Source organism: Tachypleus tridentatus, chromosome 5 (assembly GCF_004210375.1).
Source record: "Tachypleus tridentatus isolate NWPU-2018 chromosome 5, ASM421037v1, whole genome shotgun sequence".
NCBI lineage: Eukaryota > Metazoa > Arthropoda > Merostomata > Xiphosura > Limulidae > Tachypleus > Tachypleus tridentatus.
Genome location: NC_134829.1, coordinates 42254809 through 42282150, shown reverse-complemented (window position 1 = coordinate 42282150; position 27342 = coordinate 42254809). Strand labels below are relative to the sequence as shown.

Here is a 27342-nt window from a genome sequence, read left to right as displayed (position 1 = left end):
AGAGTGGCGAACGTGCTGATATGTTGTCTTTAGAATTCTGAACATTTTCACATAAAACCAAAAAAAAAAATTACGCCGTTATGGTCCCTGCCAAATATGTGACTAACATATGGCAGTTTACTTCAGTTTCCGAGTTGTTTCACATCTCAATGATTTGTTGTGTGCTCTATTATTACCTTGCTGCCTCCCAGCCATGTAGTTGAAAATCAGAGTGGTCGTTAAGTTAATTTTAAAACAAAGAAAGTGTTATTCAACACCTTGTTTTTATATTTATAGCAAACACCTATCGACTAAAAATTTGTTTTGAAAGTTAATTGTTTGTTCGTCTATAGTCAATTACAAAGCTACACAATGGTCTGCGCATGTTCTGCCTACCACAAGTATCGAACCCAGGTTTCTAACACTGTTAAGTCCGCAAACACACGATTGAGCTACTGGAGAGAGAGGGGCTGAAAGGTAATTTTGAACCTAACGCAAAGTTCAAAATAGTCTATCGATAAGTGTGATAGATATTACATTACTTTCAATCAAATGTTTGCCAAATATAGTAATCGAAAACCTATAAACGTGATGAAACTTCACGAATAAGGATGATAGAATATAGTTTCCGAAAATCATTCTGTGGTCTGAGTATATAAATAACTGAGGTTCTTTCTCTGTCAAAGAAAAATGTAAAAGCACTTACGGCCAGGGGGTTAGAGCATTCGACTCGCAATTTGAGGGTCGCTGGTTTGAATCCCCGTCACATCAAACATGCTCGCCCTTTCAGCCGTGAGGGCATTATAATTGACGATCAATTCCACTATTCGTTGGTAAAAGAGTAGCCTGAGAGTTGGCGATTGGTGATGATGACTAGCTATCTTCCCTCTGGTCTTGCACTGCTAAATTAGGGGCGGCTAGCGCAGATAGCCCTCGTGTTGCTTTGCGCGAAATTCAAAACACACAAAGAAAAAAATATCTAACATGAATATTTTAGAAACTTTAGGAAAATGTATGCTTCTTATATCTTTCAACACATTCGAAAATATAAGTATTCTAAGTATTATAATGAGTCTTCGGTTATTTCTACGCCTTCTCAGTTTATTATCTCATTTACTTAGTGTTTCTTGCGATACGTTAACTGTCAAAACCTGACAGAAATCTTTAAGCCTCTTTGATCAGTATTGTATGCTGTGGTCGCTACGTGTTTAATACAAGACAACTTAGGGCATGTTTGTTTGTTTGTTTAGAATTAAGCACAAAGCAAAGCAATATGCTATTTGTGCTCTGCTCACTACAATGATAGAAACCAGGTTTCTAGTATTGTAAGTCTGCAGACTCCGCTGGTGGGTGGATGGAAAGAAGGTGTGTAACGTAATCTATCGATTTCATACAAAATGTAGAATGTTGAGATCCGTGATTGAACAGTTCAATCTTCCTTCAACTCAAATATTTACTTTATTCAAATTATCGAAAACTTTGTGTTTTTATTAAGAGAATAGAGTAGCTAAAATATTACAGAAAATGATATACTGATAGAATTTCAAGTAGTTCAGTGTCAATCAGATATATATTTGTTAATGAAAATTAAACGTGAACGTTGGCCCGGCATGGCCAAGCGTGTTAAGGTGTCCGACTCGTAATCCCAGGGTCGCAGGTTCGAATCCCGTTCGCACCAAACATGCTCCCTTTTTCAGCCGTGGGGTCGTTATAATGTGACGGTCAATCCCACTGTTCGTTGGTAAAGGAGTAGTCCAAAAGTTGGCGGTGTGTGGTGCTGACTAGCTGCCTTCCCTCTAGTCTTACACTGCTAAATTAGGGACGGCTAGCACAGATAGCTCTCGAGTAGCTTTATGCGAAATTCCAAAACAAACAAACACATGAACGTTTTTCCACAATTTTGTCAGTATATTGTATGTAGGTAGAAAACTGAACTATCTTGGTTATACTTAGTATTTTCTTCGTGAACTGTCGTAAGAAAATAGACTCGCGAAATAAAAAAAATGACCCCCATACACACAGTAAAAGCAAAACTAAAAAAAGGTCTACCATTTTGCCTAAAAACAAACCTTTCTATTCGCCACCTACCGACAACTAGCTCCTATTACTGAATGATTTGTTATCATATAATAAGTTTGTTTGTTTTTGAATTTCGCACAAACCTACACTGGGGTTACCTGCGCTAGCCATCTCTAATTTAGCAGTGTAAAACTAGATGGAAAGCGGCTAGTCATCACCACCCACCGTTAACTCTTGGGCTACTCTTTAATCAACGAATAGTGGGATTGACCGTCACCATATAACGCCACCACGGTTGAAAGGGCGAACATGTTTGGTAGGGTGGGAATCCGAACCCGCAATCTTCAGATTACGAGTCAAATGCCTTAATCCGCTTGGCCATGCCGCGTCTATATAATTAGTAGAAGCGTTGTAGTACAATAGATTTCATTCAATTAGTAAAATTAACCATGCCAGAGTAAGTTATTTATATATAATATATGAAAAAAGATCAATATATATACACCACTGAAAGATACGTGTTACTGTGTATCACTTTTTAATTTTGCGCATTAATATATGATTATAGTTCAAGATATATCGCCACCTATCGCCAACTCTTGGGCTACTCTTTCACCAATGAATAGTGAGATTGACCGCACACAATAATGCTTCCACGGCTAAGAGGACGAGCATGTTTGGTGTGACGGGGATTCGAACCCCTGACCCTCCGATTACGAGTCGAGTGCCTTAACCACCCGGCCATGCCAGGCCGTCTGAAATAAAATCCACGCTGTTTCTTCGTTTTTGTGTAAAACGTCATAATGGTAGAATATTAAGCATACGGTTCAACAGCTCGATACTTGTGACTTGTAAAGCTGGCCATGAAAACAATTACATATCTCATTAAATATGGATACCGATACCTCGGTCACAAGAAACGCATAATAAGCGTTAGTTCTTTTTCAATATTTTAGAGTCATTATGTTACTATGGCAACAAGGATTTATGACACACCGACTCTCACTGAATTTATAAGCAAATCCCTAACTCAGAAAACATGTCAGTCGTTGTCCTGATAACGCATAAGAACAGATGTTCGGCACGTGTTGTTCCTGCAAATATTATTCATAAATAATTCACTATGTGTATATATTATCCTTCTGAAATACAGAGTCGTAGTACAATTACTAATTATATTAAAATTTTCTAAATTTGCAAGGTTGATTGTCATTTATATCGTGGTTTTGACTGATATACAACAAACAGTGATTAATATTCATGTAAAAACGGCTCGTTTGGGTTGAGAATTTTTTTTTTTTACGTGGAGGACCTTCTTCGGTCATCGTCAGGTTCCTTTTGTTTGTGAACGAACCGTTTTTACATATATATTTTTCTCTACAAGTGGGTTTTTCTTGACATCACTGAAATAGTGATTATTTAATTTTCTGTGTCAAAATAACAACACGTTAGATCAAATTGATATTTAAAATTATTGCTTCAAACAAACTAAGTGATAAGAGTACATATTAAGTATCAATTGCTTATGTAGTTTTCAGTGAACGATTTTTAATATATATGTTTGTTTGAAATTAAGCACAAAGCTACACAATAGTCTAGCTATGATCTGCCCAACATGGATATTGATATCCGGTTTCTAGCGGTGTGAGTCCTCAGACTTATCTGCTAGTACTCCAAAGTTCGAGATATTTTCTATTCATTCCACTACCGTTCTGATAGTCCTTCTCCATCACAGATTCTCAATACGGTTTCGTCTGATCCTGAATCTAATGTTAATAGACATCATGATAGCGATTATTTTCAGTATGAAATGTCTGGTGGATTACTGCTGAATTTATTGATTTAGTGAGAGACTTTGATCCTCCAAAGTACCCAATTTACGAAAACATTGTCAATAACATGCTCAACAAAATCATAGAGTTGGGTTGCAATATGATTTGGGAAGTTCATTTATTACACTCTCATATTAACAGTTTCCTTGACCACCTCGATGTCATCAGAGAAGAAAAAAGGGGAATCTCAGGACATCAGAGAAATAGAGAAGATGCATCAGTGAAGACTGGACATCAATCAGCATTGAGATTGGACATTGAAACTAGGTGCTTCCGACGCAGTACATAAAAGAAAGACCGCAACAGGTAGGTTTGAGACTAAAAGATGTAGATTTCACTAAAAAAACAACAACAGGATGTGTATTTGTTTCACATCAATGTTCTTTCATTTTTTAAAGCATGTTTGTATTTTTGTTAACAAACATAATAATAACAAATATTCATTGTGGCAAAAGAAATAATAATTTGTTCTAAGTAAAAGTTTTATTTCTTTCCGATTGGTAAAAAAAAAAAAACCTTTTTGATAGAAAAATAATAATAATTTCAAAATCTGCGAAGCTGAATTATCGAAATCTGTGATTGAAACAAACCAACGTTTATGAAGCTCAAATTAGCAGGCCTCTGCAATCAGTGGTGTTCGAAGTAATATTTGTCTTAATACTTAAATCACTAATTAACTGGGCTAATGAGATATAATGGTGTTTTGCTAAGATAAACAATATAAGTTCATTGATATAATTCAATAACGCTGGACAACTCCAACCATCCTTAACTTACACTCGGATCTAGATGTGAGAATAGCTTCTGACATCAAAGTAAATAAAAACTTTCTACACTCGCTCACGTACGTGTCCGTTGCTGCTGTTTGATCAATTATCTGATGTCGTGAGATTCAGAAACATAATAAAAGCCGGAAATAAACCTTTAACTTTGTATAATAAATAAATAAAATATTTTTCGTGTTTTTTATGTTCGTACATTCAAATAATACATAGTTTTTCTTCCTTATGGTTAAACAGCGCATTGTAAATAAGTTAAATATTACAAGTAATAACTTCTAATTTTCATATGATCATCAGACATGTCAGACAAGCTGTATAATTAATTTTAAATAAGTTAACATTCGCTGGTGTGAAAATTAGTTTTTAAAATCTGTCACGAAGTAGCTGACATTCGTATATTAATAAGAAACACTGATATTAATTATAATTGGAGGTAGATACTGCTAGGATTGTTCAGTTTACATTAGTGTAAGACTATTAGGCACTGGCATTATTGAATCACTAAAGGTAGATAACTACCGTGTTTCTCCGATAATAAGACCTTCCCATAAAATAAGACCTAGTGTGAGTTTTGGGGATAGTTTTAATATAAGCCCTACCCTTAAATTAAGCCCTAGTTAAGAGTGGCAGGAAGAGGAAAGAAATAAAAAAAAAATTAATTTATTAATTAGTTTAATAGTTAGTTAATTAGTTTGTTTAAGTATTAATCAGTTAGTTTAATAGTTTAATAATAGTTTATTTTAAATGGTTAGTTTAATAGTTTTACTTTGTAACTTCATTTTTTTAATATATCAAAATAAGACATCCCCCGAAAATAAGCCCTAGTGTCATCTTTTGGAGTGAAAATTAATATAAGCCCTGTCTTATTTTCGGAGAAACACGGTACTAGGATTGTTCAGTTGGCAATAGTGTATGACTATCAGACATTGACATTAAAGAAAGACTAAAGGTAGCTAACTACTAGGATTGTTCAGTTGGCATTAGTGTATGACTACCAGACATTGGCATTAATGAAAGACTAAAGGTAGATGACTACAAGGATTGTTCAGTTGACATTAGTGTATGCATACGAAATACTAACGTTAAAGGTAGCTAAGTATCTGCTAGGATCCTACATAACACATAAACCACACCAATAATTCTTATTGTTGTCATTTTGTCTTCAATTGTACTTACACAATAGATGGATAAATAGTCGTAAGATGTGTAGGAATAGATAAAAATTGCATAGTTGAATAAAGAGTTGTTATTATTATATCTGTTGATGAATAAATTACCCCATTTATATGAGTTAGTAAGCCTATTTTCCAAAAGAATGTTATGTGAGTCTGTATTTGTGCGCGTGCGTGCGTCCTTGTATGTAAGTTCCATATCTTATCGCACTTTATAATTGATCAAACATGCCTATAAAAATATATGATAACAACGTTCCTTTATGATTACGTTAGTTTAGATTAGTATTAAAAGGTAAAATTTAGACGGAATCGGGTTAGCGTATCACTAAGACGTAGCTTTGGGTCTGATACAGAAAGATACACAATTTATCTGGAAGTGAGGAGTCGTATTTTCTGTATAGATGACAAAAAACGCAGTAAAATACAGCACTGTATCTAATATTGTCGTCTTTTACGACATTCCTACAATGGCCGTCATTTTCTTTATGTTATAGATAGATTTATATTTCTTTTTATAGTCGTTTGAAGCGGGCAAGCGCAAGTTATGGCTGGTATGGAAATACATAAAAATGGGGTATTCGAATGATATATATATATTACAGTTGTAGTAAAGCAAACGATTAGAAAGATTAGCCTCTTTTGTAGGAAATGAAGAATAAAACTATTTATATCTACAATAGAAATTATTTCAAATATTATTTGTTACAGCGAGTTCTTGCTATATTATTCATATTAACGCTTACAAATTTGACATCAAATCTTACCCTGGAACACCTGAAGATTCCATGTGATTGGCTAGCGTGACGTCATCAGACCAAACGTCATACTGCCATTTACGGAGACCCAGTACACCGCAAAGAACATTTCCTGTATGAATACCAATGCGCATGTCCACATTTACTTCAGTAGCCTCACGTACAACTCTGCAACACATAAGAACATAATTATTATTTTAATTTCTTATACCACAGTTTTGACAAGGACTAAATATTTTTATAATAACTTTAAAATGATATGTTTTAGTTTTTTATGTCGTTTCTTTCACATTAACAACAAAAATATTACGCTTAAGTTAAGGTTTAGCACAACTAAAAGAGCTATTAATTAACATTTTCACTAATAAATAAAATAATAGAGAGCGTGCGCTGTATAATACATTCCACCATCCTGGATTTCTTTAATGAGAAATCTCTGACTCAAAGACAACAGAAATGATAGAGCGTTCTGTAGAAACCATATCCGATATCTTAATTGTGTTTGTTATCTAAAAGTCTACAGAATTATATATATTTTTAATGAGAAATCCAGAAATGTACGTCGATATATAACTGAATAACATCTAATAAAGTTGTGATAGTTTCTCTTTGAAGTAGATTTGGGTGATTTTTTTTTTACCATAATTCAGACAATGGTTATAGCACTGTTGTAGAACACTATTTATGGAAAACTAACCATTTCCGAACTTCTTGTGAAACCCGTTAGGAACTACTGAGACAATTAGCTCAGTTTAGTCTCATTGACATGGAACTGAGGTTGAATTTAAAAGTAATCTACAAATGTAAAGTAGCAAAATGTCCAAAGTGTTATAAGTGTAGCAGGTGTAGATGCGATCACAATGGCGCATCAAACAACAAGTTTGACATAAGAGACATCACATGAGTTGCTGTCAAGTGCCCCAGAGAAGTAAGTCCTCTTACAGGAGCGATAAAGTTACGAGTGTATCCAACGACTTGCCATAAAATGGAGAGAAAAGCGAATATTATTCTGTGTAAAGCTTATCTTGATAATGTGAGCGTGAGGAAGTACTGACGATCTGGTGAAGAAGGGGAAATATGAAGATTTCCTATGAGGTATGTGTATGAACAATACCAGTATAAGGGAAAAGAGGACAGCTAAAGTAATAGCAAGATGGCTTAAACTTGGCTTGTGACTGGCCTAGTTTGGTATGATAACATAACATAACGTTTTGAGACAACATTGGACTTGTTGGTCTATCTAAACCGTTCCACATCCTACACAAACTTAGAAAACCTTAAAGCCATCCCTTATAAATCATATACTTATCAAGCTTTTCTCAAAGTCACTTAAATTTGCTCCCTTCACTACATCTGAAGGGAACCCGTCCTGTTAGAAAAATAAAATTGTCTCAGCTGAGATGACTCCTACCCTGTGAACATTTACAGTTGTGTCCCCTAGTCCGACTATCCTCACTGTTAAATATGAAAAAAAGACGATGGATCAACACTATCAATTTCCTTCTCATACGAGGAGAGGCTGAAATATGTCAAACTTTTTTAGGTGTTTATGATAACCCTTTCATTCCGGCACCATTCTAGTAATCCTTCTCTGAACCATTTCCAACAGCTTGATGTATTTCCTAATGTAAGGAGCCCAAGACTGGACAAAATATTCTAAATGTGGCCTAACCAGTGAACTGTACAATTAAATTATAACATTTTTACACTTGTATTTAATATTGTTTTGTAGATACAACCTAAAATTCTATTTACCCTACAATTAGTAACAGTACACTGCTTGGTTGACTGTTGAGACTGATTGACTAGTAAAAACACCTTTACGATTATTCGATACAAGGAAAATAACGCAATAAAATGATTTCTAACTCATTCCTTACGCAGCAATTAGGCTTACGGATTTCGGGATGTGATACACTACCCTGCGATCTACGAAAATTGTCATAATTTGTCTTTGATTCAGAGAGAACGTGATAGCGTACTTTTTGCCGAGACTCTTGAATACCTTGTGTTATGATAGCAATTCGTGAAGTTTGAGATGACACTCAAAGTTTTCATAAATGATCGACATGTCGATCGAGTGGAAGTTATCATCATTTTCGACGAGATCTGCCTTTTTATTCTTGCAGTTTGAACCTTTCAAAATCTTGTCACTCGAGCTGTGGGAAAATATCTCGTCACGTGCTACTTAACCAGACAAGAAAGGAAAGTTAATGTCGTCGATCCTGTTGTTAAGCCTAAAGAAGAATTGGCAGAAGACGTTCTTGTGTAAACATAAAACGTACTCGCAGATCTGACTTTCGGAAACATAAAAAGTAAAAAAAAGAAGGAAGAAAACTGTAAAAACACATCGATGAGATAAAAGGGGTATATATATATATATATACAAAAACACACCAACCAGAAACGAAGAAAAATTCGAAATTAGTGACGTAATTGAGTTTGTTTTAAAGAATTTTTTAGATATCAAATTATAAATAAATAGACAATGATACAAAAAATCAACAGAAAATTTCTTTTACTTAAAAAAGAAGCAAAAAATACAAAAAAGGAAGCTAAAATAAATTTAAGGAGGAAATAATACACTCACAAGAAATCTAGAAATAAACTTAAAAAGGAAACAAAATACACTTAGAGAAAATAAAAAACATATACTTAAAGAGGAAATAATACACTTAGAGGAAACAAAAACACACTTGTGAGATAAAAAGGGTAGTGGTTGTCATGAATTGCTAGTTTGTTTGTTTTTAAATTTCGCGCTAACCCTCACTAATTTAATTTTTTGTTTTTGAATTTCGCGCAAAGCTACTCGAGGGCTATCTGTGCTAGCCGTCCCTAATTTTGCAGTGTAAGGCTAGAGGGAAGGCAGCTAGTCATCACCACCCACCACTAACTCTTGAGCTACTCTTTAACAACGAATAGTGGGATTGACCGTCACATAATAGCGCCCCACGGCTGAAAGGGCGAGCATGTTTGGTGCGACTGGGATTCGAACCCGCGACTTTCGGATTACGAGTCGAAAGCCTTAACACACTTGGCCATGCCGGACCTAATAAAATAGCCGAGCATTCAAAGAACATTTTCGGTGTCTTTCTACAAACCTCTTTACGAGATAATTAATAAGAGTGTTATTTATTGTTCAATTAGGAGAATAATTAATTGGTAGTAGCTTGTAAAACACTTGACTTTCACATATCGAAAGAACAACCGTGTCTTTAAAGTGAAGACAGACTTTGGCATTGCTATCGTTTTGGTTTGTTTTGATGTTTTGAATTTCGCACAAAGTTACATCAAGGCTGTCTGCGCTAGCCGTCCATAATTTAACATTACAAGACTAGAGAGACGTCAACTAGTTATCACAACCCACCGCCAACTCTTTTACCAACGAATAGTGGGATTGATCGTCACCTTATAATGGCCCCACGGCTGAAAGTGTTTGGTGTAACGGGGGAGGTATCGTTTTGTCTTTAGTAAAGGCACTGTTTGATGACGGAAACATTTTGTTTTAAGTATTGTTTTTATTATCCTAATACTTGAATGTTTACATGGCACTCCGTTTTCTTTCTGTTATTGTATATATTTTGAAAAGGAGATAAATGTTTGAATAATTTTCTCAACCTCCGTGTCACTTCGCATATTTGGGCTGATCTCGAAACTCGATTATATTTTAAAAGTGTACATAATAAATAGACTATTTATATTGGAAGTGCTCCTCACTGACACGGTAGTAAGTCCGAAGGCTTATAATGTTGGATATCGGGTTTCCTTTCCCTTGGTGAAGACAGCATATACAGCGCATTGTGTACCTGTACGCCTAACATAAGCTAGCCCTTAAAATAACCGTTATTTTTGTTATTATTCACATAACCATCTTAAAAATATAAGCATTGAAAAATGTTTGCAATGTCTTTCCCGCTATCCTATTCAACAACGAGACATCCATGTATTAATCAATGGAGTACGTGTAACAAAACCAAACAGGCTTCGTTAAGGAGGTCTGAAACATGAAAATATTTACCTGAGATACCTATATCAGTTCTTTTAACACCGCTGCCCGTAACGGTAAATATCTCCATACGTTTTCTTAGATAAATCAACAAGACCGAACGTTAATAACTCTGTGAGTAACAAGTGAGAACAATATTTCGATAACTTACGTTTCAACACAGAGACAGTCACATAATAACATCCTTACGTTAAAAGGACGAGCATGTTTGGTGAAACAGAGATTCGAACCTGCGACCCTCGGATTACGAGTCAAGTGCTCTAGCCACTTGGTGAACTACTTCAAGGAAATTTACGAGTAAACACGTTCACGTAATAAACAAAATACATAAAGTCACATTATACATACTTCAACAGAAAAAAATTGTTTTTTGGTGATGGTTTTCTGTCCGACATTGGGCCCGGCATGACCAGGTGGGTTAAGGCGTTCGACTCGTAATCCGAAGGTAACGGGTTCGAATCCCGTTCGCACCAAACATCCTCGTTCTCCCAGTCGTGAGCGCATTATAATGTGGCGGTCAATCCCACTATTCGTTAGTAAAAGAGTAGCCCAAGAGTTGGCGGTGGGTGGTGATGACTAGCTGCCTTCCCTCTAGTCTTACACTGCTAAATTAGGGACGGCTAGCGCAGATAGCCCTCGAGTAGCTTCGCGCAAAATTCAAAAAACAAAAACTGTTCGACATAGGGATTAAATGATTAGATACATTATATCATATTTGTTTCGTAACTTCACGACTTTATTACAACTCACATCACAATGTTCGGCCATGTTTTGCAATTGCCGTGTTTGTTTCGTTGTTTCTGGTGCAGTTGGATCTGCCGTAAGGTTGTCATTGCAAAAGACACCACTTCTCTGTGCTTTCTTTCCAAACGCAGTCCGACTGTCCAGAAATCGATGGTTGCCGCATCTGGCGACTTGTTGGGGACGTTTTCCTATGAAATAACATGAATACACATATAATTCAATATGTGTGGTTTGACGGATATGTTGTAAAAGCAACTTGTTTATACGTAATTTGTGTTGCTGTTGAGACGCCCCCAGTGACTCAGCGGTATGTCTGCGGACTTACAACGCTGAAAACGGGGTTTCGATACCCGTGGTGGGCAGAGCACAGATAGCCCATTGTGTAGCTTTGTGCTTAATTCAAAACAAGAACAACAACCACAGCTTTTGAGACGGAGATTTTGTTCATACCGCACTTGGACACTTTTTAGGAGGGCTTTTTTCACTGAACTTTGTTGACATGGATTCTAACAAGTAACAAGTCGTCGCCATTTACTTGTCATGGCAGATTTATAGCTTGGTGCAGGTCTCTTTCTAAATCTCTTAGATCCTAAAGTTGATCCATATTACTTTGTTTTTCATTGTCTTTAGGCACAACGAATATTTCTGTATTGGAAATTCTAATTCCTCGATAGAAACACGTCATTGTGAGTTGAATGTATGAAAAGTTAAGGTCGAAAAGGGCTTTACATACCTTTTCTGAAACATATTAATTTTTGGTGGCATTATTCCACGATAAAAAGCAAGCGATGTCACGATGTAGTTTTCATGTAATCCATTCCTTCTCCATTTTATATTGGCTGGGTTTGTCACGTGCAAGTTCAAACTGGTTTTGATATCACTTGTTCAACCCTCTGTTTCATCTGTTTGTAGGCTCGACATGGCCAGGTGGTTAGGACACTCGACTCGTAATCTGAGGGTGGTGGGTTAGAATCCTTTTTACAACAAATATGTTCATCCTTTAAACCGTGGGGACGTTATATAGTTCGGTCAGTTCCACTATTCGTTGGTAAAAAAAAAGTAGCTCAAGAGATGGTGGTGGTTATGACTAGCTGCCTTCACTTCAGTCTTAAAGTGCTAAGTTAGGGATGGTGAGCGCAGACAGCTCTTGCTTAAATAAAAAATCGTTTGCAATCAATATCATTACGCCTGACTGTAGAAGGAATGCGAGTTTCGTCTTTCTCCTCAGAAGAAAAGTAGTTTCTTATCATGATTATAATATTTTGCATAATTGAATTGAAATATATTTTGTTTAGAACAATGTTTACTTCTTCTGACTGATAAGGAAAGATAAAAGTTTATAGCGACGAATGTTTTATCTGATTGGAAAATAAGAATTGTTCGACCAATTTCACCTTAAAATTTCTGCTTTTAATTAGACTTCTTGTGTCTTTAAGCCTAATGAAAATACACTGGTGTACAGGTAGAAAGACTGTGACAAAATTACTGTTTTCAATGTGTTCTAAACGTGTGGCAAATCTTTCTAGTTTCAGTTGATAGAGCATGCTGTAAGTTTGTAATTACATTAGTTTCTATAAGACAATATTATAAGTAATCCAGGCTTTCTTTTTTTTTTATTTTGAGAACCATCATGATTTTTGTTACTATTTAAAATTAATCTAATGATTGATTATTGATAGTCAGTTTGTTTCATGTGTTTTTACCTGATAGCCTCAATCATCTGAAGGCCCATTCTAACACAATTATAAGCATGATTAGGCCTAGAAACAGGTAACCCCGAAACGCAGTAGTAACAGTCTCCGAGAATTTTTATCCTCATGCACTGATTTTCCTGTAAAAAAAGAAATCTATTACACAGTGATAGATAAAAGACATACTTCCAAATTGTTTAGTTCTATACTGCTCTACACGTGGCTAGACCTAGAAATGTGGTAACAGACCAAATAAATCTAAAGACATTCATTGATTAATTTTGAAATTAAACAAACACTAACAATTATTAACAATGACAAAGAAACACACGTTGCTAATTATTTTGGGCAAGGCATGGCCAGGTGGTTAGGGCGCTCGACTCGTAATCTGAAGGTGGCGGTTTCGAATTCCCGTCACGCCAAACATGCTCGCTTTTTTAGCTTTGGGGGCGTTATAATGTTACAATCAATCCCACTATTCGTTAGTAAAATAGTAGTAGTCCAAGAGTTGTCGGTGGGTGGTGATGACTAGTTACTTTCCATCTAGTCTTACACCACTAAATTAGGGACGACTAGCGCATATAGCCCTCGCGTAGCTTTGAGCAAAATTTCAGAAAACAAACAAACAAATTATTTTGATATCTATAGTAATGTATTGAATAACTTATAACAATGAGAAAACATATTATGCTTTGAAAGTATAACGAAATAGAAGAATTATTCATACAATTTGTAATCTATAACACTTATGATGAGTGTTTGTGTGTTTTTCATGATAGCAAAGCCATAGGGTTGCATGCTGAGCCCACCGAGGGGAATCGAACCGCTGATTTTAGCGTTGTAAATGTTACTTGTGATTCTTGTAAAAAAATTTACAAGAGCTAATATTCCAGGTGAACGTATTGCAGTAGACAAAACAATAGTGTCATTACGAGTTCACCTAGTGTTTCATCAATATAATCCTGTGAAGGCACATAAATATCGTTTGAAAGTGTATAAAGTATGTGATCCCCAAGATTACATCTGTAGCAACACTGTTTTTGCTGGAAAATATGACACACAGCAACAGTGACGGCGTCCCTTAGATGGATTCATCCATGCAACTCAAATAGTCCTTGATCTTGCTAAAGACTATTTAGATGCAGGGAGAACAATCGCTGCAGATAATTTCTCTACATCAATCGATTTGGCAAAGGAGCCGTTAAAGTATCAAAGCCACCTTGTGGAGACATTACGAACGAACAAAAATGGTAAACCCAAGGAAATTACAAATGCGAAACTCAAGAAGGAGGAAACTTTAGGTCGCCAATAAGATGATGGAATTATGATTACAAAATGGAAGGTCAAATGTGATGTTCTTATGTTGTCAACGAAGCATGATCCGAGCTTCAAGGAATCTGGACAGATATTCAATGATGTGGGTGTCAAAAGTCCAGAAATATTTCTCAATTACAATATCGTAAAGCAAAGAATAGACATATCTGATCAAATGTCCAGTTATTTCTCGTCACTTAGAAAGAGTGTTAGATGGGATCATAAGGTTGCCTTTAAGTTTTTCTAAGCGCAGCGGTTAGAATGCTTTGGTGTTATTCAATAAAGCACACACACACACACACACACACACAAACTACAAATGCGTGAGTTTCGAAAATCAATCATTGAAACACTGTGTCAAGTAAATACTCAAGCAGCAGTAACACCAAGGACAACAGCAGGAAGAGACAACACACAACACATTATGAAGACTTACATTGAAGAGACAAGTGTAACAGAATAATTTATGAAAGATACATTGGCTGCTACAGTTAAATAAGAAAGACAACGATTGCGAAGGAAGTGGACGAAAAGACCTAAAACGTTCGCACATACTTTGATGAATGTGAAGACATTAGGTCATATAACTTCATATTATACCTATAATAATGACTGTGACTTTGTATTGCTTTCTACAGTTCATTATTTTTATTTTCATGGTGAAATAATTTATTTGTTTATTATCTTTTTTGAACGCAGTATGTTAGAAAAATGTATATAGCATTTCGCTTTAAAAATATTTGTTATGCTTTTCTTATATTAACTATGTCAAAATAACAGTGTTGTTAAAAATTTATTTTTTTTATTTATGTCTAAATAAAGTTATTTGCTTAGTTTATTATTATATACAATATACGATTTTATCAAGTCAATAAAACATAAAAAAAACTTTAGAAAAATGGCGGACTTTGAAAAGAAATGCTGTTTTGATGTCCCACACTCATCTAAACATGTAGCCTTTGTGTTCCAGTCAATAAGTGGCCCTTTAAAAAGTAAGTATAGCGTCATTTACTGATGGTTCGTGTAAAAGGAGCCAACGTGGTAACCAATTTCAAATCATAAACCAATCACCTTATTTTTTGCTAATTTGATTTAGCCAATAAAATACACAATGATTCCTACTGCAATTTGTATTCATATTAATTAAATTATTATTGTTTTATAGTGCTTACTTAAAATCGTCTATTTGCAATTAGTGTATCTGATATCTCTAGGACTGTCGATTTATACACACATATACAAAATAAATTTGAAACTTATTATGATTAGAATGTTTTTAATGGCCAGCCAGGTACATCAGCAATTATAATATGCAGCCTGTATCTCGGAATTATGATAAATAGATAGATAGAAAGAAATATAGATGGGTAAATTTGCGGATAATTATCAGGTATACCTTTACAAGAAAAATGCTTTACCTCTTCTTCACGCGCATTGCACAGAACAAAATGTCAAATGGTGTCAAAATGATTGTTTTAGGTTTATTTAAACTTAACCTTTCTATTCAGTTACAGTAAAGTTTAATATACGTACATACGTAGAAACGGCTGGTATGGGTTGATATTTTTTTTTTTATGCAGAGACTCGAAAAACGTTTCGACCTTTTTCGGTCATCGTCAGGTTTACAAAGAAGGAAAGAGGTAAGTGACCGACAGCTGACTACATGTTTGAAGGGGGTTGTGTAATTGAATGTAGGAATGTAGATGGCGCGCTTAGATGTCCGATTATATTTATTAATATAGGTATAAAGGTGTTCCTTTATATTGGTTTATTTTGGGCTTGAGTTGTTGTATGAGTAAGGCTTCTTTAATTTTGCGTTTGTTTGTGTTTGTTTCTTTATTTAGTATTTGGGTTATTTTTTATGGTTATGTTGTGTTCATTTGATATGCAGTGTTCGAAAACGTGTGAAGGTGACTTTTTGTGTTCTTTGAATCTGGTTTCCATTTTTCTACTTGTTTCTCCAATATAGAAGCCGTGGCAGTTTAATATACAGTCGTATTTTACAGAATTTAAGATACATAGTCTTCAAGCTATTACTCAATCACTCTTATTGTAGGTTTATCTTCAACGCTTCTTTTGTTAGTGGAAAACTATTGTTATTTATTTAACCTTACTTATGCCATCACAGAAGAGCAACGTTGTTATGGTACGGTAACTCTCTGTGACAGAGAAATACGGTTTTTCTTCTGTTTGTATCGGAAATGACAAACAGGTTTGTATTGGAAATGACAAACAGGTTTGTTACGTTTCTCTTTTTGTTACATTTTCGTTAATCAGTGTCTTAGTACGATATTGTTTGTTTTTTTTCTTCCAGTAAATATATAATCAACTTATTATCTTTTGAGGAATTATAGCCTCAGTAAATTGGCACCAAAAGTTTTATTTGCTTATAAAAGTTGAGCAAACGTCACCCAAATAACCTCTATTGGGTAATTCTGTAATCTTATTTTGGTTCTACCGCTGTCACGTAAACGATAAAATGATATTAGCTATGTTTCGTACGACTATAATACCGGATAAAAGGATAACTTGGAGGTTCCGGATTTCTTTCTCAAAATCACACCAACTAAATAGCTTTTATCTATAAAGTCGATGATTATTTACCCTTGGTAATGGTCTCTTATGAGAAGGGCATAATCAAGTTACCATTTATTCAGTTTTTTTTTTTTTTCTGGATACGTGATTGTTTTGTTGTGTGTGGTAAATCCCTTACTGTACCTGCTGTCTTTGTCTGTTCTTATATCAAGGACGTTTCACTTTCAATTTTCTAAGCGAAACATGAAACACAACAGAAGTGATCTGTCAAATATATTTTCTTTGCTACACAGTTTGTTTTGATTTCAAGGAAACGTGATGTACATTGTTACTGCAGCGAACGTTAAGGAAAATATAGTAATTAATTAAATAACTGAATAGATGCGTACATGATTGAATGATTGAATAAATGAATGTAAGAAATGTGATCGATTTCTTTCTTTGATTAGTATTGATATTACGTCTAAATTTGTGTTGCCTTCTTCTGTGAGCTAGCGGTGAGCTTATAAACTTGCAAAATTTGCAACGTTAAAGTTGGAGATTCGGTTTCTCGCAGTGGATGGAGCGCAACTGATACAAACTGTCTCAATAGCTTTGAACATGTTCCAGTTCATATAAAACATGTCCCAAAAAATCGTTCGAATTAGCTTTGTGAATTTTTTGTTCTCCCTATACTCTATAATGTCACATTTTTGGCCATGTCAAAACACTACAGAGTACTTTGGTTCGCCATTGGCTGATTGAGCAATGTCTTGTCCCGAACTATGAATGTTGAGAGAGATTGAATACTGATGTGGTACGCAACCCAAAACTTGGTTTCAAGACAGTTCTTTTTTAATTCTCGAAGTGTTTAGTTTTTCAGTCCAGGAATCCCCCCTCAAATAAGGATATCCAGAAATAGTTTACGATTATGTGGGTTATAATTTTTTCTTTTTACAGGTGGATAAAGATTGTGATCTTAGAGTATTATATTTTCTGTTCAGTCCAGTTAATCTTAGACCTAAACGTAGCTGGTATATATTCAGAACTGTCGCATGATACTGTATCTTGTCAGATCGCTTGTAATAAGTGGATCTAGTCTATACTTATGGGTAGTGGGTCAGAGCACGCTCTGACAAAGGAACAGTAAGGCGCTCCTTCCCTCAGCTAGCCCATGGGAGGTCCTTGGGCAAGACCGAGTACCCATTTAGCCCCCCGTGCCAGGGTTACGATGAAGTCATGGAAGGCAGGTGGTGGAGGAGTTCGAGGCAATTGACATAGTGTCATTAATGGCGCAACACTCAATCTGGCCAGGCAGATGACTCCAATCTAAGGATGGCTGGGCAGAACGGTCCTGTATGGACACTGCTCCTATAGCAAGTAATTGCAACCTACTATAGGTACCATTTTGCAAAGAAAAACCTATGGCAAGCCAAACTAAAAAATCTGTTCTCTTATATGGCTGTGAGAGCTGGACACTGAACAAAGATACAGAGAAGAGATTAGAAGCTGCTGAAATGTGGTTCCTTAGAAGGATGATAAAAATATCATGGACTGAAAGAAAAACAAATGTGGAAGTCATGGAACTGGCAGGATACAAAAGGTCCCTCATGAAAACTATAAGGAAGAGACAAATGGAATTTCTAGGGCACATCTGTAGGAAGAATGGGATAGAGAAACAGATGCTATGTGAAAAAATAGAAGGGAGGAAAAGTAGAGGGTGTCAAAGAACTAAATATATCGACAGCCTCAATAACTATGTTACCAAGAACTCAATGAGCAACATCGAGTTGATAAGGAGGATTGACAACAGAGAAGTCTGGCATGCCATGGTCGTCCATGTCTGCCGCAGATTTGACACATGAAGAATAAGAAAAAGTCTACACTCTGAAGTTAATCAAATTCATGTGAATATACCACGCATTTAGAATCACACATAAAATTAAAATAACATAGTTAGTTGTTTGTATATAAGAATTATTATCAAACCAAATAACACTGATACCTTGATTATTGTAATTTGTAAACATGGCAGCATCGCTCAGTGATTCGTATTCTCCTGGAGTTAGAATTTAAACTTCGCATTCTTGTAATTAACAGGACATTAAAACCAAACCAAATATATTTACATTTAGTGCATGCTACAGACATTGTCAAATAGCAAATACAAGGTATGATCTATAAGAACTTTTATGTGTAATTGTTACATAAACGAAGAGGTGAGAGGTAATTTATAGGGAGTTATAAAGAATATTTACAGATGTTTCCTATCACATCCGGCCTAGAATCTTGTTAAAATGCAGTATGTTTATTGGTTATATATATACACACAATTCGTTTTTGGAACAAGCAAAAATAACGCGTAAAGTAATATTTCAATGTGAAAGAAATGATTTTAAACTGAAATCATCATTAGTGATATTAATTTTGATATTGTTATTGATGATATTAATATTGATATCATTTGTGAGATTAATGTTGATATTGCTATTGGTGATATTAATAATGATACCATCATTGGTGAAATTAATGTTATTGTAATATTGATACCATCATTTGTGATATTAATGTTGATATTGATATTGGTAATATTAATCCTCAAACCATCATTGGTGAGATTAATGTTGATATTATTATTGGTAATATTAATATTGATACCAAAATTGGTGAGATTAATTGTGATATTGGTATTGATGATATTATTGATACCATAATTGGTGAGATTAATTGATATTGTATTGGTAATATTAATATTGATACCCTCATTGGTGAGATTAATTTTGATATTTTTATTGGTAATATTTATACTGATTCAATCATTGGTGACATTAATGTGATATTGTTATTGATGATATCAATATTGATACCATCATTAGTGAGATTAATTTTGATATTGTTATTGGTAATATTAATTCTGATACCATCATTGGTGAGATTAATATTGATATTGTTATCGGTGACATTAATATTGACACATCATTGATGAGATTAATGTTGATATTGTTATTTATGATATCAATATTGATACCATCATTAGTGCGATTAATTTTGATATTCTTATTGGTGATATTAAAACTGATACCATCATTGGTCAGATTAATACTGATATTGTTATTGATGATATTAATATTCATACCCTCATTTGTGAGATTAATGTTGATATTGCTATTGGTGATATTAATAATGATACCATCATTGGTGAAATTAATGTTGATATTGTTATTGGTAATATTAATATTGATACCATCATTTGTGATATTAATGTTGATATTATTATTGGTAATATTAATATTGATACCAAAATTGGTGAGATTAATTGTGATATTGGTATTGATGATATTATTATTGATACCATAATTGGTGAGATTAATGTTGATATTGTTATTGGTAATATTAATACTGATACCATCATTGGTGAAATTAATGCTTATATTGTTATTGGTGATATTAATATTGATACCATCATTAGTGAGAATAATGTTAATATTGATATTGGTAATATTAATAATGTAACTGTCATTGGTGAAATTAATGTTATATTGTTATTGGTAATATTAATACGTATACCATCATTGGTGAAATTAATGCTGATATATTTATTGATGATATTAATATTGATAAAATGATTGGTGAGATTAATGCAGATATTGTTATTGGTGATATTAATTCTGATACCATCATTGGTGAGATTAATATTGATATTGTTATCGGTGACATTAATATTGATACCATCATTGATGAGATTAATGTTGATATTGTTATTGATGATATCAATATTGATACCATCATTAATGCGATTAATTTTGATATTGTTATTGGTGATATTAATATTGATACCATCATTGGTGTGATTAATTTTGATATTGTTATTGGTGATATTAATACTGATACCATCATTGGTGAGACTAATCTTGATATTGTATTGGTAATATTAAGGTTAATACCATCATTGGTGAGATTAATGATGATATTGTTATTGGTAATATTAATATTGATACCCTCATTGGTGAGATTAATTTTGATATTTTTATTGGTAATATTTATACTGATTCAATCATTGGTGACATTAATGTGATATTGTTATTGATGATATCAATATTGATACCATCATTAGTGAGATTAATTTTGATATTGTTATTGGTAATATTAATTCTGATACCATCATTGGTGAGATTAATATTGATATTGTTATCGGTGACATTAATATTGACACATCATTGATGAGATTAATGTTGATATTGTTATTGATGATATCAATATTGATACCATCATTAGTGCGATTAATTTTGATATTCTTATTGGTGATATTAAAACTGATACCATCATTGGTCAGATTAATACTGATATTGTTATTGATGATATTAATACAGATACCATCATTGGTGAGATTAATGATGATATTGTTATTGGTAATATTAATATTGATACCCTCATTGGTGAGATTAATTTTGATATTTTTATTGGTAATATTTATACTGATTCAATCATTGGTGACATTAATGTGATATTGTTATTGATGATATCAATATTGATACCATCATTAGTGAGATTAATTTTGATATTGTTATTGGTAATATTAATACGTATACCATCATTGGTGAAATTAATGCTGATATATTTATTGATGATATTAATATTAATAAAATGATTGGTGAGATTAATGCAGATATTGTTATTGGTGATATTAATACTCATACCATCATTGGTGATATTAATGTTGATATTGTTAATGGTAATATTAATATTGATACCATCATTGGTGAGACTAATGTTGATCTTGTTATTGGTGATATTAATACAGATACCATCATTAGTGAGATTAATGTTGATATTGTTTTTGGTAATATTAATACTGATACCATCATTGGTGAGATTAATTTTGATATTGTTATTAATGATGTTATTATTGATACCATCATTGGTGAGATTAATGTTGATATTGTTATTGGTAATATTAATACTGATACCATCATTGGTGAGATTAATATTGATATTGTTATTGGTAATATTAATACTTATACCATCCATCATTGGTGAAATTAATGCTGATATTGTTATTGGTAATATTAATATTGATACCATCATTGGTAAGACTAATCTTGATATTGTATTGGTAATATTAAGGTTAATACCATTATTGGTGAGATTAATTTTGATATTTTTTTCGGTGATATTAATATTGATACCATCATTGGTGAGAATAATTTTGATAATGTTATTGGTGATATTAATAATAATACCATCATAAATGATATTAATGTTGATATTGTTTCCGGTTATATTAATACTGATACCATCATTGGTGAGAATAATATTGATATTGTTATTGGTAATATGAATACTGATACCATCGTTGGTGAGATTAACATTGATACTTTTGTTACAGAGATATTAAGGAAACTAGTGTTCATCCTATAATTTTTTATAATACTGTTGATGCTATTTTTACATGTGATATTAATGATGCTGATACTTGTTAAACAGTAATGAGAAAAACATAAACCTGATCCATATAGACCAAGTAGTATTACCTTTCTGTGAAATGACAAAGGTAGATACTTATTACTGTGTGTGAAACTAGATTGACTGTTGTTGTGAGGTTAGAAAAGGGTAGAAAATAAGCGACATTAAGTTGTTACTTAACGACTTCCTTATTACACTGCTAGCAACAACAGCAAAGTTGCAAGTGTCATCAAAATATTGACATGCTATCAGTTTCTGTTGTTTGTGTTGAACATTGATAAACTAAATACAATTAATTAAAGTAGACTTTGTTGAGATTCACATCGTGAAACTCATTTTGTTAAATAATATTTTCACGTGTTTGCGATATTTTCACTTTATCTATCGATTTTATTTCAACTTCGAAAGTTTTTCTTTTTTCACACTACATAAATTCTTCTTAACTTTGAAGATTCTCGTGACTACACATGTTCTCAACATTAAACATTCACATGGATATACATGTTCTCAACATTAAACATTCACATGGATACAAATGTTCTCAACATTAAACATTCACATGGACACAAATGTTCTCAACATTAAACATTCACATGGACACAAATGCTCTCAACATTAAACATTCACATGGATACAAATGTTCTCAACATTAAACATTCACATGGATACAAATGCTCTCAAGATTCACATAGCTACCAAACTTTTCCACATTAAACACAGTAAACAGAAGGAGTGACGAACACAGAAGAATATTTATTGTTTTCTGTTTAGTTTTTCTTCCTCTTTGAGACAGTGGAATCATCATATCCATTCGGAGGACAATCGTGAACCCCAAGAGCAGAGCGGATGGTCCATTTCACGCAGTCAAGGTCTTAGTAAATGATTAACACCAACAGACGAAACTTTTAAAATATGCTTAACGTAAGCTGTACGTTTGTTAGAAACGGTTGTAAAGGGTAAATAAATAATCCATACAATGAAACCTAAATTAAACAATGAAAATAATCGTTTTTTTTGTTCTTTTAAGATATCAGGGTGAAAATTTAGTTCTATTTTTATGAAAAAGCCATAGTGTCTGAAAAGAAAAACGACTTCAATAGGTTATTCATTTTTTTTTTAAATCGCGTTGTGAATAATAGTTTTTAGTATAGATAGGAACGAATGCTCATAATTCTTTTATTTTAAACTTTTGATTAACACCTTAAAACTTTTACGTATATTAAATATTTGAAAACAGTCTAAGCCTTTTCGTTTAGGTGCGTTTAAGTAGGCTTGGTATGGCCGGGTGGGTTAAAGCGTTCGACTCGTAATCTGAGGGACGCGGATTCGAATCCCCGTCGCACCAAATATGCTCGCTCTTTCAGCCGTGTGAACGTTATAATGTGACGATCAATCCCACTATTCGTTGGTAAAAAGAGTATCCCAAGAGTTGGCGGTGGGTGGTGCCTTCCCTTTAGTCTTACGCTGCTAAATTTGGGACGGCTATCGCAGATAGCTCTTGTGTAGCTTTGCGTGAAATTCAAAAACAAACAAACGTGTCTAAGTATCAACTTCTCTGTTGAATGGGTTTCTCATCAAAACACATCACAGTTCTCAGTGTGCTCGCAGCAAAAAACTGAAATTGCATAATTTTTACTTAACGAATGTGATTTAATCTGGACGAACAAATATGTATACGTATATGTATATATATATATATTGTTTTCAGGAAACTACTGGTTTAATTTATAGACTCTTTTCTATGTGTGAGGTTGTTATTTTTAGCAAATAGTTTACAGGTCTAAGCAGGAACATGATTGAAAGAAAGATACACCTCCTAATGAAATAAGCCTTTGAGTACCCCGTTGAAGTTCTCGGGAAGCGAACTCGACAACACACACGGGGAAATATTCGTCAATCGCGCGGTGTTTCTTCCACAAAGTATCGTAAGCTTGTTGTTCATTAAGCCTTGGGGCGTAGAAGAAAGTGATTTATTAGTGAGTGATGGAGTGTGAAGACATTAGCTTCCCCACGGACAACCAAGTGCTTGAAGTGCCCAACTTGCAGATTACATCAACAAATTAAATTCCTTCCACACGAAGAAAACAGATGTTTACCACAGGCAGGATTGGAATTTTCTCATTGAAGTTCAAAGTTTAAAGATTTTCTTTTTTTTCTCTTCACTCCAAGGTGAAATGTGCTAACAAGATGATATAAAATTTTATCCCGCTTACGAGCGGTAATGGTTTTATTCTACGACCACTGGTGTTTTAATAACATAAAGACATAAAGTGTTGTATACATTCACTTCCTTCTTTACGAGGGAATATGTTGAAACGTGTTTTGGAATTTATTAATATAAATTTTGCTTGAGCAGCTCGGGTCGATAATAATATTAATGTTTCAGTTAAGCCTAACGTAATTAATATGATGTTCTTCAAAACTAAACAAAATTTGGGTATTAAAACTTTATAAAACTGAAAAGATCAGTTATAAATTTAGAACAATAATACTTTGTTAAGTATAACAAACTCAGAAACTCATTATGATATCCATTTATTATCATTATGATTATTGCTATTTTGAAGCCTCGTGGCTGTAGAAAATTCTGGAAAGTGCCCAATATACAATCATGATAAGTCTTCAGTACAACAGTATCCAAAATGAAACTAGCTTTAACAGACAGCAAAAAAATAAATCAACTAAAATGAAAATATAATATCCTTTAGATTAATTCGGAAATGTAGATCGTTAATAAGAATTCTACCTCCGGGGAGAAAATATGGAAGTCATACATATTGAAACTAGGTCTCCCAAACGAAAGCACTATCATAAAGAAAACCTCTTGTAATTAAGGATAAGATCTGGAATTATTTATTATTAACAGTTATTAAACGTCGGTTCTTATTTATAAAGAACAACGAAACAATACAGAAAACTACAATAAAAATAATTAATTTTTAATAATTTGATTTTCAACAAATTCCCAGCAGATGAACCTATTCTTAAGGACGATGGACTCAGCAGATTGCCCCACGTGTCTTTGATATAGGAACACGAACACAAACACACATACATACTCTTAAGGATTAGAAAATTATCTGATTGGGTACCGTGAGAGCTACGTCACGTAGTTCTAAAAGCCATTGAAATAAAGAAACAAGTGAAGAGGGTTTTCCGAAATGGACGCAACCCACCTTCTGCCACATATAGACACAATGGCTCAGCAGTATGCTTTGAAAATCCGTAACATTAAAATCTGGCGTTCGATCCCTGAAGTGACCACTGAAAACACATAAACAAACAACACAATATATGCCACATTTATAAAAGAAATCAGAAAATGTGGAAACGTTAGCAGATATTACGTGAAATTTATCAAAAATGTACTGAATTACTTAAAATATTAATCTTATGTCATATTTTATATTTTGCTCAAAATTAGCTCCCAAATTATATCTTGAGGTAATATTTTACCAAAAGTTAATAGTATTATGTATGATAAGAAATGTGTATAGAATGGTACGCAATTATATAAATACTAATACCACTTAATAAAGCGAAGTTCTGTGTATTTGCTTGTTTGGGCCCGGCATGGCCAAGCGTGTTAAGGCGTTCGACTCGTAATCCGAGGGTCGCGGGTTCGAATCCCGGTTGCACCAAACATGCTTGCTCTTTCAGCCGTGGAGACGTTATAATGTGACGGTCAATCCCACTATTCGTTGGTAAAAGAGTAGCCCAAGAGTTGACGGTGGGTGGTGATGACTAGCTGCCTTCCCTCTAGTCTTACACTGCTAAGTTAGGGACGACTAGCGCAGATAGCCATCGAGTAGTTCTGCGCGAAATTCAAAACAAACAAAAAATTTGCTTGTTTTTGTGCAGAGCTATACAATGAGCCTTCTGCGCTCTGTGATGGAACTGAAACACATTTCACGGCTGTAACTTCGTAACAAGGAGATATCCTCAGTATCCGCAGCTGTAATAAGATCTCACATCGATAACGAAATTCAGCTATGAGCTAAAAGTTTGTATTTGACAAAAACAACAACAACAACTCAGGTCCATTGTATAAACCGCTAAGTCGAAACTGAAAACTCAGGGCGTCAGCCGATATGTCGCGGCTACAAAGTCAGAGCGATATAGGTCACTATGTGGCGGCTAATAACCTCATCGTTTACCCAGCATAGGGAAATAAAAGATGTTTAATATTAAGTTGAATTTTATTTTTAAAAGACAGGACAATTTTTGTATCATATTCCATTATATATATGTTTATGACACGCAGAAAGGTAAACGTTTTTGCAGTTAAGACACAATTGTCCTAAGTTGTGCAGTAATTTAGGCACAGTATATTAAGAGAGAATGCTTTGTAATTTAGTATTTAGCATGTACAAGTGGAACACTGGAAAATAATTGATTGTTCAATTTCTCGCAGAAATGCTCAGTATTCATCTGTGATATTCGTCCGTGATTTTGAAGAGATAAACTGGAAGGAAGACAGCTAGTCAACGCCACAGTACTTGTTTAGCAACCTTACGGTTGAAAGGGCGAACATGTTGAATTGTGGGTTTTAGTGGGTTTTGATCCCTTAATCTACAGGTTGCGAGCCAAGCATCCTAACCTCCAGGCTATGTCAGGCAAGATGAATGTCGTAAAAGCCCTTTCAGTCTGGACTTAAAAATAACATATTCTATACACGTTTTGGTGGCGTCCATTACTGTAGTGGAGAAATCATTAGGAGACGTGGTTACAAAATGGCGTTAATGATCCTAAGTTTGCCATTAACTTATATAGGTACGTTGGAGCACAACAAATGATCACATATGATTTTGAGCTGATCTTTATTTCCAGAACCAGCGAGAATAAAGGTGATTAGATTCAAACCAAAAATGCACTCGCATTTCGAATCGGAATCTGCCGTGATGAGCAACAGTTACCAGCTTTCTTCCTCAGGACCGAATGTAACTTAATGTTACTTAATAACACGTGACTACTCTGATAATCATGTTCTTTACTGTTCAGGTCCTCATAACACAATCTACTTACGTAGAATTAGGTCTATACTGGCAAACAGTAATTTACGAACTTT

At 34.0% G+C, this 27342-nt stretch overlaps 1 protein-coding gene across 1 annotated transcript in view; it reads right to left on the bottom strand.

Moving 5' to 3' along the window:
* LOC143251010 (adenylate cyclase type 2-like) overlaps nucleotides 1-27342 on the bottom strand; it is a 178744-nt gene that overhangs the window by 73374 nt on the left and 78028 nt on the right. The window contains exons 7-8 of the mRNA XM_076502285.1: nucleotides 12996-13123; nucleotides 6552-6710 (exon numbers count right to left, since the gene is read on the bottom strand). Coding sequence (XP_076358400.1) covers nucleotides 6552-6710; nucleotides 12996-13123 — 287 coding nt within the window. The remainder of the gene's footprint in view (nucleotides 1-6551; nucleotides 6711-12995; nucleotides 13124-27342) is intronic.